The sequence below is a fragment of the Apium graveolens genome, chromosome 5 (assembly GCF_009905375.1).
Source record: "Apium graveolens cultivar Ventura chromosome 5, ASM990537v1, whole genome shotgun sequence".
In the NCBI taxonomy this organism is placed as follows: Eukaryota; Viridiplantae; Streptophyta; class Magnoliopsida; order Apiales; family Apiaceae; genus Apium; species Apium graveolens.
In genome coordinates, this window is record NC_133651.1 from 22,998,447 (window position 1) to 23,011,936 (window position 13,490).

General features: G+C 34.1%; 1 protein-coding gene across 1 annotated transcript; it reads right to left on the minus strand.

Moving 5' to 3' along the window:
• Positions 1-990: 990 nt before the first annotated feature.
• On the minus strand, positions 991-4,809 carry LOC141723655 (hydroxyproline O-galactosyltransferase GALT6-like). Its single transcript, XM_074525513.1, has 7 exons — positions 3,656-4,809; positions 2,814-3,046; positions 2,440-2,730; positions 2,203-2,331; positions 1,944-2,117; positions 1,598-1,705; positions 991-1,482 (listed from the first exon to the last, which is right to left on the minus strand). The coding sequence occupies exons 1-7, from the start codon at positions 4,488-4,490 to the stop codon at positions 1,273-1,275; spliced, it is 1,980 nt and encodes a 659-aa protein (XP_074381614.1). The 5' UTR covers positions 4,491-4,809; the 3' UTR covers positions 991-1,272.
• Positions 4,810-13,490: the final 8,681 nt, after the last annotated feature.

Here is a 13,490-nt window from a genome sequence, read left to right on the forward strand (position 1 = left end):
TTCCCACAACACCTTGCATTCGCATAGTCTTCGATCTGTATTTCAACATCATTCATCACATTGCTACCTGCTAATAGAAATAAGCGGGCTTTTGACTTACACTCATGTCCAGGAACATATTTATCCTCGCACTGAAAACAAATTCCTTCTTTTTTCTGCCACCATTAATTCGCATCTCCATAAAGGTGAAACTAAGCAAGAACCTACTGTATAGATGGTGTTCATTGATATTCAAAAAATTGTTCAACCCATGCCATCCACTCAGTTGGATTATCACCGGAAAATTTTGGAAAAACTAATTTTGCAAGTTTAGATGTGAACAATGGTTTACTACATTCATGTAGGTCGTTCTCATCAGTTATTTCCCCTTTGGGGCTGCTTGTCATGTCCTCGGGTTTTCATCCAAAAGACTCATCTTTCAATTTCATGGATTCTAATAACTTTCCGAAAATACTTTCAATGTTGCGGAATCGATCTTGGAGACCTGTTTCGAGCCGTTGTAATTGATCAGTTACACCACCGAGACAACTTTCCAACGCCTCAATCCTCTCCTTGTTTAATGTTATAACTCTAAATTCTGATACCAAATGTGGGTCCCAGTCAAAGCTTAATACAGAATATGCAGGTAAGATAACCATTTTATATTGCAATAGATATAATTTTGGTAGAATAAAGTGTGCTAAGTGTGTCGTAGAATGAAATTGGCCCCATTCTTGGCCATCCCATCCAAAGTACCCTCACAACCTGGTCTGGCCAGGATACTTGTAAAAACTTTAGGAGAGATCTAGGCATTACTTAGCACAACATTCTTTGGAGAGACATAGCATTGCTAGGCTGTAAAATTTAAATTATGCCTAGAAAGGCCCACACCCTAGATAACAAAAAGCAAAATCGAGCGTGACTTTTACCATTTTGAATCTTTGATCAGTGGGTCAGAATGTCAGGTTTCATATAGGATGAGAAGGAATTCAAGAGGAGGAGACAACAAGGGAACTGTTAATTACTTGCTCTATTTAATCCCCCTCTCGCCATTGTGCTTACAAGCTATATTACAAAGCTAAGAGATGTATTAAGTATGCTAATTGTTTCATCTTTCTGGAAACAGGGCTTAGAAAGAAAACGCTAGGATGAAGCAAAACTAATGAAAGAATTTTTCATGTGAGATTCTGTCAGACCCCTTATCTAGTCCAAGACTCCAGAAATTTGTAACAGAACTGCAAAACCTTTTCCCTGATTCCTTATATTCTTCGGATGCCCCATGCTCTCGATGTGTCATCTCATATTACAGCACATCGGTTTTCCATGTTGTTGCAGTTTGCTCCACATGCACATCATCTGCCTTGGAGATTGATAGTGTGCTGTAATATAGTCGTCAATGCACCCAAATTGGCAATATTTCAAGCTGTGAATATACTCCACCGGTCTTGAGCTATTGAATTGTTCCACCCACATGCCCATACTAACATCTTCCATCTTGAACAACTGCACAGGAGTACAAAATTGTTAATCTTTCTGCAGGCATAATATATAATCACCTATTTATGCGTTTATAACTGTTGAAGTTGTGTGTTTGCAGAAGTGAAGGAAATATTAGTACCCTCAATTTATTCTTCTCGAACTTGGAAACAATGAAGTTTGCAATGTCAGACGAAAGAATGTATCCTGGACCATTTGCATAAGGTGGATAATCTTCCTCTGGCCATTCCTGACCACCAAAAGAAAAATGATAACAATTTTTAGCTGGAAATTGCTTCAGATTCGCATAAACAACTCTAAGGTAATGTAATTTGAAAAAGGAAACTTAAGTCATTTCCTACGAAACTGTTGCACATATTCTATATTAATGTACATAACTTTGACCTAGAATACATATTTATAAGTAATTAAACAATTGGAATTTATCGAGCCACAAAAATAATTATAGGGAAGGAGAAAGTAGGTACCTCATATGTCACTGCCCATTTACCATAGCGGAGGGGCTTATGATAGTAATTGATATTTCCAATATACAAACTCCTATCATTAGCTACTTTATTTGCTTCTTTGGTGACTGCATCAACTCGAACAAATGTGTCATCATCACACTTCATGACATACTTTGCAGCTGCAGTACGCACCTGAACAGATATAATTTCCCAACATAAGATCTCTCTAATCAAAGATACCTGACCCCAATCCAGAATATTCTAATATAGGGTTTACCCCGTATTCACAAATCGCAACGGTTTTTAAAACCACAAGATCGTAATTATCCATGTAAGGTACTATGACAATGTCCCTGAAGAAATCTGATTCCTTCTTCAGCTCCACATTCACTTCCCTTCTTCCATTCTGTCAAAGACATATTTGTGAATGGATTCAGCAACCTTACATAATATACTTACTAAAAGTTATAGTGGGATAAAGCAGGGGAAGAAAAAGACAACTATATCAACTAACCAGTGCTACAAAAAAACGAGCGACTACATTCGAAGACTTGATAAGCCTATGCTGCATCCAAGACTTTCTCACAGCCATCCTTTCAGCAAAATGGTTGCCAGCTGAAAGAATACCAATAAACATTTCGACAGGCCCATTTGGAAGAGCCGGAGCTTTCCACCTCTTGGACATGTCAAGAAGCCTCTGAGGAGCAAAGCTAGGATGTGATGTGGGCAAGGATGCGGCAACTATAGCATGGACGTCAATATCTCCATTTAAAGATAGCCCTGTGGCATCCTCGAGTGCAAATCCCTACCAAAATCAGAGACAAAGTATAAGGAGATCAACATTTTACATCAACAATAACATTATAGTGTATATAGACTGTAACTCACAGTTCGATAAGGAAAGGAAGTGACATGTCTCCCATCAACATTGACATGATAGCCCTCCAAGCCTGCGCTAAGAGTTAGGACAAATAGCTTTTCCTCTGCAAAAGGGTACGGCCAGTCGACAGTCACCTTCTTTGTTCGGCCTATAAGCCTATTCAACCACCATGTTGTTTTTGATTCTTCAGAGTGATTGTCATCATCACGAATCCACTTCTCGCATTTGACCTGATCATCAACTGCAGAAAGTAAAAAGAAGGCAACTTGAACTGGTCAGAGTCAAAAGACAAAGCAACAAATATAGGATATTTAATAACTAGATACATCAAACATATATACATTCTGCTTGTTCTGTATTTAACATGAACAAACAAGAAACTTAAATATGAAGAGAAAGAGGGATAAAGTAACAGCCACTAGAACAAATGACACAAATGCTGTCCTACAAAAACCCATCTCTTGTACGTAAGGAACCCATTGTATGTAGAAAAAAACCCAATATCTGAACTTACAACCAGAAAGGGTAGCTAACAGATCCAGTAGTTCTGTACTGATTCGTCCCAACCCACCAACAATGAACATCCACAGATATGTTGAATTCTTTCTGCTTCCATATAACATGGTTATCTGTTGACAATTAAACTACTTTCTAATACACCTACCAACCTATCATCTTTGATTGATCTGATATTAACTTGCTTGTCTTTAACTAGAGTTATCAATATAGTATAAACATCCTAATTTATCTCCTCTACTTTCACATACAAAACCAATCATTCAAATGATAGAGAAAAAGCAAGTAATTATTACCAGAAGAACAAAAGTAAAGCCTCATAAAATTAACTCACCAGTTTCTTCATCAGCTCGTGATTTCCAACCTTCACACCGAAGCCCCGATCCCCATTGCATTCTATAACAAGTATTCTGCTCAATAACAGGCTTTCCACTCCAATCCCCCTTTAACCTCGGATTAAAATGCAATATCCTCGGCGGGTCCTCCCCATCAACAGTTTTCAAACCCTGCAACTCCATCATAAACTGCGAAACCATCACATACTGCCCTTCTTTCAACAAAGAAATTTTCGGGTCTTGCTCAGGATGAGCTTGTTTAGGCTTCCCAACAAGAGTTATATGTGATCCCAATGTCATCCCACAAGGAATCACCATAATTCTCCCCTTCTCCTTAAACTCATCACCCGAAAGACTAATAGAATGTGGGCAAGATTCAGTCCGATTCATCGCAGTCTTATTAGCAAGAATCTCGAGTTTCCCTGAATTCAACTCAACCCAAAACTTGTTCCCAACATCAAAAGCCTCCATTGCAGACTTTTGAATCCCCAAAAACCCATCTTTACTACTAGTATTTACAACAATGCCATCAAAATTCAATCTTGATAAAGATTTATACTCATACCCATATAAAGATTGATTCAATACCTTTCTAGGAAGATTAAAGGGTCTAATTGGGGCCTCTTTTTCTTGCAATTCCTCTTCACTTTGAAGAATAAAAGGCTTTGAAACGACGTCATCTTGAGTAAAAGAAGTAAGCCTAGTTTTGAACACAAAAGGTAGTTCTAAAGTGACTAAGAGTATATACAAAACCCCAATAAAAACAAGAACCTGGAACGATCTTTGGCGACTCAGTGAGTTGAATAAGTCCAACTTGGGTCTTTTGGTCTTCATGTCTTGAAAAAGTTTGCAGCTTTAAAACCCTAGTGTATAAATGGGGTGGTTGTCACCATGAAGGAACAAGAAGTTTTTATAGGGAGAGAGAGAGAGAGAGATTTTGGGGAAATTCAGAACTGGGGGGGAGAGAGAGAGAGAGAGCTTTTTTGGGGAAAATTTGAACGGGGAGAATGAGAGAGAGAGAGAGATAGAGCTTTTTTTTGGGGAAATTCAGAAGAGAGAGAGAGAGAGAGTGGGGTTGTGAATTGTGAATGTGTGCATATGTTGAAAGCTTCTTTTCTAGGTCGGTGATGACTTGGAGTTGATTCTTTGTAGGAGTTCAGATTGATTAAAACTTGTAACTCCCATTCACTTTCTTATTCTTTCCCCCCGTGAGAAACAAGTTTTGTAGTGTAATAAATAGTTCTTGAATAATTACTACACACAAATTAGAGATTAAACATAAACAAAAAAAAGCATGTTAATCTTTTGAATTATATTGGATTAAAATCTCATAAGAAATGGAACTTATAACTATTAATTAATAAAAATTATATCCTGATAAAAAATATATTTATACATATTAAACAAATACTAACATTGTACCGATAATATTATATTTTTAAAGAAGGAGACTTCGATTGGCCGTCGCTATTTTATTCGAAAAGATATTAGAGCAACTCCAATAACCTCTTTGCAATAAGTATTTAAAATAATTGTAATAATATCCTAATAATTGTCTTATGAATAAAATATAATATAATATTCTAATAATTTAGGATAATATTTTTGTATATCAACTACAACAACTTATTTTATACTTATACTTTATTATTAAAATAATAATATATTTAAATTATAATTAAAGGGAAAATAAATGAAAAGAAAAGAGTGAGAAATAAATTATTAATTAAAATAAATGACATAGGGCATGCAGCTTAAAAATGAGACATGTAATAGATGTTCTAGTATTTTATGTTTTGGATTATTTATTTGCTCGTCTCAAATTTTAGTTTAAATTTTAGTTTATGACAATATTATATAGAATACTTGTTGACCTGCTCTCACATAACCATAATAGTCTAAATAATTAATATACTTTCCGTTCATTTTCATATAGTTTTTTTTACTTCTCATTTAATTCTAATAAACTCAAAACTTACCAAAATTAGTAAAATTTTATAATATAAAAATCAACTACTCACTTATATCCCATACTTTCTTCTCTGCATTCATTTTATACATTTAAATTAAAATATTAATGGATCTCACTACTTAACTCACCTTTTTTTTTCTTACATCATTACACTTTTCATTAACTTTTGTATCCAAACAAAACATATATAATTCAACGAGATAGGGATAAAATAAATAACAAAAAATGTTTTTAAAGAACTAATTTATATGCATTATTAATAAATTAATTTTAATATAAATCATGATAGCTCAATTTATGCAAAGTATTAATTTTGCATCATTATATTATATTTATTTTTAAAAAATTAGAATTATGTAATCTCCATTTTTACGTAATATTGGAAATTTGTCAAAAATTATTATTATGTTTATCTTATTAAAAATATGAAATAAAATTATTAATATCATATATTTAGTAGCCAAACAATTATTTCTACGTAACATTTTTTAATGCAACAAAAATTATGATGTCCAATTTAAAAAATATAAAAATAACTAAATATTTATATTGCCGAGTTGCCTAATATATAAACAATGATAATCGAAAAGGTGTAACCATTTTTATAAGAGTGGGCCGCAGTCCATAAAATTCTGTGCTCGTGGCTGTTGCAGCCTAGTGCTTCCATGACATAATTTTCCACCTTGCTTTTTGATGTATATGATCTGTTAAGTACAGTACTAAATATCGTTTATTATTACCTATAATAAACTTTATATTTTCATGTATTATTATAATAAACTTTTTTTGGTCAAACAAATAAATAGGTTTTATTAAATAAAACTTAACACAACCAGGACAAATCACCGATACAGTCAAATTGATAAACAAATAACATGCTAAAAATATTTAGCTGATTTATTTTCTGATCTTTTAACATATAAAATTTTAAAATTCGTGAAATTAAAAACAATATCAAAAAAATCCTTATCGATCCAAATTGCACCAACATCCCTGAAAGCAGCAACATCACAATTGAACTTATGACGTAAAAATCATTGTTATCCCAATATTCAGAATCCTAATCGCATAAATTGAGGTCGGAGAAACGACATATCAGCTATCTACATGTCGGATATCAGCTATAAAAATGCCGAAAGTGTAAACCCCCAAATGATTAACAATGTATGGTTGAGAAATGTGAGCTCATGACATTACATCTATTTTTTCAAAATAGATTTTTCAACCAAATATTTTTCAAAATTAAGTTTATTATAATAATACATTTGGGTTTCTCGACCAAGTGATATGCGCTCACCTTTCACAACTAAGTATTATTCATCTTTTACGGTTTTATATTTTTGACATTTCTATAACTGATATCCAGTATATTGTTAATTTCGTCTTCCGCGTGTTTATAGCTGATATACGGCATATAGATATTTGGGGTACGCTTCTCCAATTTCAGTCTATGCGATTGGTTTTTATGTGATATGTTAAATTGTGATGTTTAGTTTTCACATATGTTGGTGCAATTGAGATCGTTTAAAATGTATTTGATTTCATTTTTAACTTTAAGGATTTTTAAGTTAGGTATCAGGAAAAAAATCTTCTATTTTTAGTATATTATTTATTTTCTAACCTGATTGTATCGGCAGTTAAAGATTTGTCCCGAATGTATTATATCCAAGTTAATTAAAATTGCTTTTTTTTTGTTTGGCCAAATATATATATATATATACACACACACGATTGTTAAATTGGTAAAAAAAATTGAATAACGTCAAATTGGTAACCTTATCCATTATTTTTAACACCCTTGCAATTTCAATAATGGACAATTAAAAATACCAATTACGCTAATTTAAATAAGGTTTTGTTACCGACTTATATAAATTTGGAGTATTTTTATTGATTTAATTAATATGAATGTCGGGGATAGATCAATATTTATGATAAAAAAATTTACCGAAATTTAACATATAATTTCTTATTATGTCACTGAAAATTCGTTTAAACAATAAATGCTCTCATAAATAGTAGCGGGCACATGAGAGCATGATTGTTTATCATTTTTCATTAAGAAAACTTTAAAATCACACTTTAAACGGATAACTAGTTCTTCCCGTTGAATATTATTTATGAGTAATGCAATGATCACATAAAAAAAGATATAAAAAATAGTTATTAAATAACATTAAAAAACTAATCTAATAGTATAAAATAACTTAATTATTATTATTATTGATATGAATACAAATGATCAATTTTCATTTAATAAATTATAGTCTATGAAATGTGAAATTTTGTAAGTATTACTAGAATCAATTTTATTCCTCTACTATTATCCCGAGTGTTGCCATTGAAAAGCTTTAGAGTTGCTACTTTATCTAACTTTCTCTTTTTAGCCCCTTGAAGTGCCCCGAAAGATGCTGTACAATTTAAATACATGAATTTGTTGGTGGTCGCAGCATGGAATGAAGGTTATGGTTATGGTATTGTTTGATTTTATGATTTAATATAAAAGTGAGGTGTATGTGAGTTGTCCATAGTTGTGTTGTGTATATATGCCATTCCCCGCCATCTATTCGTTTTATTTCTTGAATAGCTCTAATGAGAAATAGTAATAATTATTAATCTAATTTGACATAAAAAAATATTTTTTATTACTATGATAAAAATTTAACTTTAATGTTAGTTACATATTATATCCAAATAATTTAGAACTTAATTAATGTTTATCTTTATTTATTAAATTATATATATATTTTACTACTATATATGTCATTTATAATTATTTGATGATTTGATATTAATGTATAAATGTATATAAATTTAAAGTTAAAAATATTAATATTTAATTTAAAATTATAAATTGACATCAATTATAACATCAGTTTGTATAGTGTGTGCCAATATATACATGTTAAATATTAAAATTTATAAATTTGGAGTATTTTAATTTGTGCAATTGTTAATGCGGAGTCCATCATAATATTAATTAATTAAAATAAGTTGAAATTATAAAAATGTGCGCATGTTGTTATTTGCCCTCCCTGGAAAACCCGTAATAACGTTACGTTGGACTTTTTCTTACATTCCTTTGCCTCGTATTCACCGCATGCAGAGCAGAGGGGGTCCGGGGCTAGAAAGAAAGAAAATGGGGCCGTTTTTGTTGGGCCACCCATTTTTGAAGACTTTACGGGGCCAAAAGTTATTTCTGCTTGGACCCGTCCGTTTAGCAACACTAATGATAGCCCCTATTTAACTTATTAAATTGGCCATCAGCACTAAGTCGGGGGTCCCCTATTTTCCTTGGCCCGTTCAACTTATTTTGTTTCTGGATTAAATATTTTAACGCATCTCTTATTTTCGGTTTAATGATGATAAATCATACTAAAGCTAAATTTTCTAATATTTTATTTGTATTCTTTCCATTTTTTGTAATTTCATTTTAAAAGCATTGTTTTAAATTTTCATTTAAACTTTTAGATTTATACATCTTAAATATAATTCCTTAACTTATTTTTTAATATTTGTTTCTTCAATCAATTTTTATTCAGAAAAATAAAAATTATAAAATTATATTTATCACTATGAAACTTAAAGTTCGTGTCGGACACAGGACACTCCCCCCAAATGTTAATAAATGACCGCAACATAGTGAGTACTATTTTAAAATCCGTACGATGCACAGAATATTTTAATATTATATAATTTTAAGGAATTCCAAAGTGCATGGCTCAATCTCATATACGATTTTCATTCCCTTAAATAATTTTAGAGGTTCCATTAACAATATTTAGAGATCAAAAAACGTTGATTTCACGAATAATCCAAAGAAGATAGGATGAAAATCCATTAAAGTTACAACTGCTTTTATTTGTTGATGCGTAGAATATTAAAAAAAATAAGTATTTTCCTATATTGTAAAAATAGGCATTCGTACATCTTTGTACGTGTTCAAATTATACATATTTCTTGGATGACAAGTTGCTTATCGGAGCCCCCGACGACCGACGTTGGTGGTTGTTCGCCGCATAAAAGCCCCCTATGGAGTATAGCCAAGTGGTAAGGCATCGGTTTTTGGTACCACTCTTTCGTCTAATGATGCCTAACCGCCGCATATTCATTCCAGCAGCTCCTTGCGCCAAGTAATATTATGATCGAAGTTTATGCCTCTCGTGGAGTTGTAAGTGAGACATCTCCCTTGAGAAGGTATTGATAATTCCGGTGTGTGGGGCCGCTTCTTCCGACGTCGCGCCTGGACCATTCTCGTAGTTGTGATATTGATGTTGTGGGGTTTCTGCAAAATAATATCGGAGGGAGGTTTGAGCCCCGCAGCGCCTATGGTGTGAGAGTAAAAACTCACTTTGGGAAGGTGAAGATAGATAGGAAAGCTAGGTGGCTGTGTGTATACTTGTGCGTAAGAAAGTGTAACCCCTAAATCCCTTCTCCTTGGGGAATATATAACCCAAGGGTAGGGTTTAGGGGTTGGTATCTTTAGATCAGGACTGTTCGTTGCCGGGGGCGGAGGACACCTGGCTCAGATGGATTTCGTACACGTGTTTTAGTAATGATCGCCTTTAGGATGCACCAAAGGTGTGCTGACGCGTGTCTTCTATGTGTCGATTGTTTGTTGTTGATAGTTGTCATTGTCACGTGCCCACGTGCCCCTCTTTGGTGGGCTGTGGGGTAGACTTGTGTCTGAGTTGAGCTTGACCTGTAACCTCCTTGAGCCTGGTTCACCTTATGGTGGACTCTAACTGGGAGGTGACACTGCTCTTAGATTGGGCTTGGGCCCAGCTATCCATGCAATCCTGGCTCATTGCATTAGCTTGTTCCAGGGTCGAGGGGGTCCTGGCTCACCCTAGAACATTGTTGAATACTAGGGGGTGCTTATACCCTATCATTTTACCCCGCTCTATTATGTATATTTTTTTGGATGAGGGAGTAGAATGAGAAATAGAGTGATGACTGTCTTTGAGAAATTTTTTGCTACTTTCTTGCCCCCAATCCGGGTATGGTGAGTATGAACCAATCCAGATTTAAGTAGAAGAAATTGGTGCCTTGAAAAAATTTGCTGTTTTCTTGCCCCCAATTCAGGTATGATGAATATGCACCAATTAGATTCAAGTAGAAGAAATTGTTTGCATGAAGAAATTTTTTGCTACTTTCTTGCCCCCAGTCTGGGTATGGTGAGTATGTACCGATCCGGATTCAAATAGAAGAAATTGGTTGTCTTAGAAAATTTTTGCTGCTTTCTTGCCCCTAATCCAGGTATGGTGAGTATGCACCAATCTAGATTCAAGTAGAAGAACTTGTTTGCCTTAGAAAAATTTTGCTGCTTTCTTGCCCCAATCCGGGTATGGGTTTGTAGAGACCAATTCGGATTCAAGGGAACAAGTTGGCTGTCTTGGAGAAAATTTTGCTTCTTTCTTGCCCCCCCAATCCGGGTATGGCGAGTATGCACTAATCCAGATTCAAGTAGAAGAAATTGTTTGCCAGAAGAAAATTTTTGCTGCTTTCTTGTAACAGCCCGCACTTCCGGACTATTAAATCTAAACCGAAACTGAAATAAAACTCGATTATCAAACCAAAATTCTATTACAAAGGTACTATTACGAACGTGCGGCTTACAGAAGCGGTCCAAAAGTCAATCTACTCAAAACCTAAATCCTTGAACTTCAATTCCAACTCGGATCTCTGAGGCGAAACCTGAAATTTGTAAGTAGTGAGCTGTGAAGTCCCGCAAGAAACCAATCAATCCAACTAGTAGGCCAAGCAACACACTCACACACATATAACACAATACGATAAGCTATACGATATACGAAACACACACTTTCAATAAAATTTCATATTCTTATTCGATATACACAATACACATAACACATAAAGAATAATAATTTAAAATCCTTAATTCATGCCACGACCACTACAACCTGGTCTACAATCCGGTGACTGCGGTCTTAAATTCTTATTCGATATTTTCACAAACCATGGCACAAATCAAAGATCCAAAATTATCGTCGAGACCCCACACATATACAATAAACGTATACTATAACACATAATACTTTCAAATATATCATCACTTAGCCCATATTTTGATAATCAAATATATATGTATCACATAATTTAGAAAACTCCAGCAAAATCGATCGAAAACTTACCTCAAATACTGACCAGATCTGAATTTACTCTTTTTGACCCTCCAAATGATGTTTTCTTGAAAAACACGAAACACGAAAGTTGTATAGAACGAAAAGACCTTTCCGAAACGTCCAAGATCACTAAATTCTGACTTACGATGAATTTTTTATGAATTTTACAAGACTGCTGATTTTTGTGTACAAAGCCCTACGAATTTTAATGATAAAAACGAAGAAGGCGAATAGGGTGTATTTATAACGATACAAAACTCTAAATCTTAACCTACAAGTTATCCATATTAGAATTTGATCCAAATTTTAGGCCCATTACTCTAATTAAATTTTAAATCCTAGCCCTTATCTAATTTTAATCTCTTTTTATTCTATTATTCTATTATTAATCTAACTAAAAATTACGGGATATTACATTTCTTGCCCCCAATCCAGGTATGGGTTTGTAGAGACCAGTCCGGATTCAAGGGAAAAAGTTGGTTGTCTTGGAGAAAATTTTGCTTCTTTCTTGTCCCCTAATCCGATTATGGTGTTATAGAGGCTAATCCAGGTTGGAGTAGAATGGATTGGACCCGAGTTTGAGGCTTTGAATTCCGATAAATTGGGGAAATTTGTAACGTTTTTTCAGTCCCCCCCCCAATTTGAATTGTGGGCAGTTATTGATCGTCAAAAGTCACCCTCAATGATGACGGTTTTAATTGTAGGTGTGTATATACATATGTTTGTGTGTATATATGTGACTAAAGAGGTAATCAACTGTGTCCTGCCACATGGCATGTACGGTTCCACAATCTCCCTCCTATAAAAAGTTGTGCCCCAATTATTTTTCTTTTTCACTTTCATCCAAAACACTCAACAGTCACCTCTTTTTCTTCTTTTTCTCTGAATTCTCCGAAGAACAAAGTGTGTTTCCTGTTCTCCGCCGTCGCTTGTTATTGTCATTCCTACTGTTCTTTTTTCTCTCTCGACTTGCTAGTCTCCTTTCTCATCCCTTTCTTTATTATATCTTCGATTTTGCATGCTCGAACAAAAACCTTCGCGAACTTGATTAGTGGATCTAGATTTTTGTGTGTTGTTCCTGGTGAAATATTTGTGTTGTTGTGCTTTGTTTAGGTTTTTGACAAGAATCAAATGTTTTTGTTAGGTTTTGGTTTCGAATTTGTGTTTGTTTTGGTTGGTTTTTGATCAAGAAATTTGGGGGTTTTGGTTGTGTTCTTGATTTTCATAATCAAAATAAGAGTAAGTATATGACAAAGTGTTATCTTTTTGGATTTTGATTCGTGTTTGTAGTTGTTTGTGGGTAAGGGTTTTTGGTTATGCCCGGGTTGGTAAGGTAATACCCGGGTATACTTTGTAATGTGATTTGACATTTTGCTTTTGTGTTTATTATTTTTCTGGAATAGGGTTTCTGGTATATCCGGGTTTGATGGTTATACCCGGGTATGGGTGTCTTTTTATATGCCTTGCCTTTTTCTTCTATTAAGTATAAATACCATATTTAGGATAATGCTAGTCCGGACTAGCGATGTATAGCTGGGTTGGACTTGGATTTCCGGTCCGAATTGGCAGGTTATGAGAGAACTAACATAACGTGCCGAGTCCGGACCACTTAGTAAAAACTTAAAACTTGTAGGAATCCAGACTAACTCACATTGATCTTGATAGGTATATGGTTCGGACCAAGGTTCTTGCCAAAAGATACTTGTCGTATACCCG

Coding starts and splice junctions, on each gene's coding strand:
- LOC141723655 (XM_074525513.1), bottom strand. CDS start 4,490: ATGAAGACCAAAAGACCCAAGTTGGACTTATTCAACTCACTGAGTCGC. Junction 2,118..2,202: donor TTGCGATTTGTGAATACGGG/GTAAACCCTATA, acceptor ATATCTGTTCAG/GTGCGTACTGCAGCTGCAAA. Junction 1,706..1,943: donor AATGGGCAGTGACATATGAG/GTACCTACTTTC, acceptor TTTGGTGGTCAG/GAATGGCCAGAGGAAGATTA.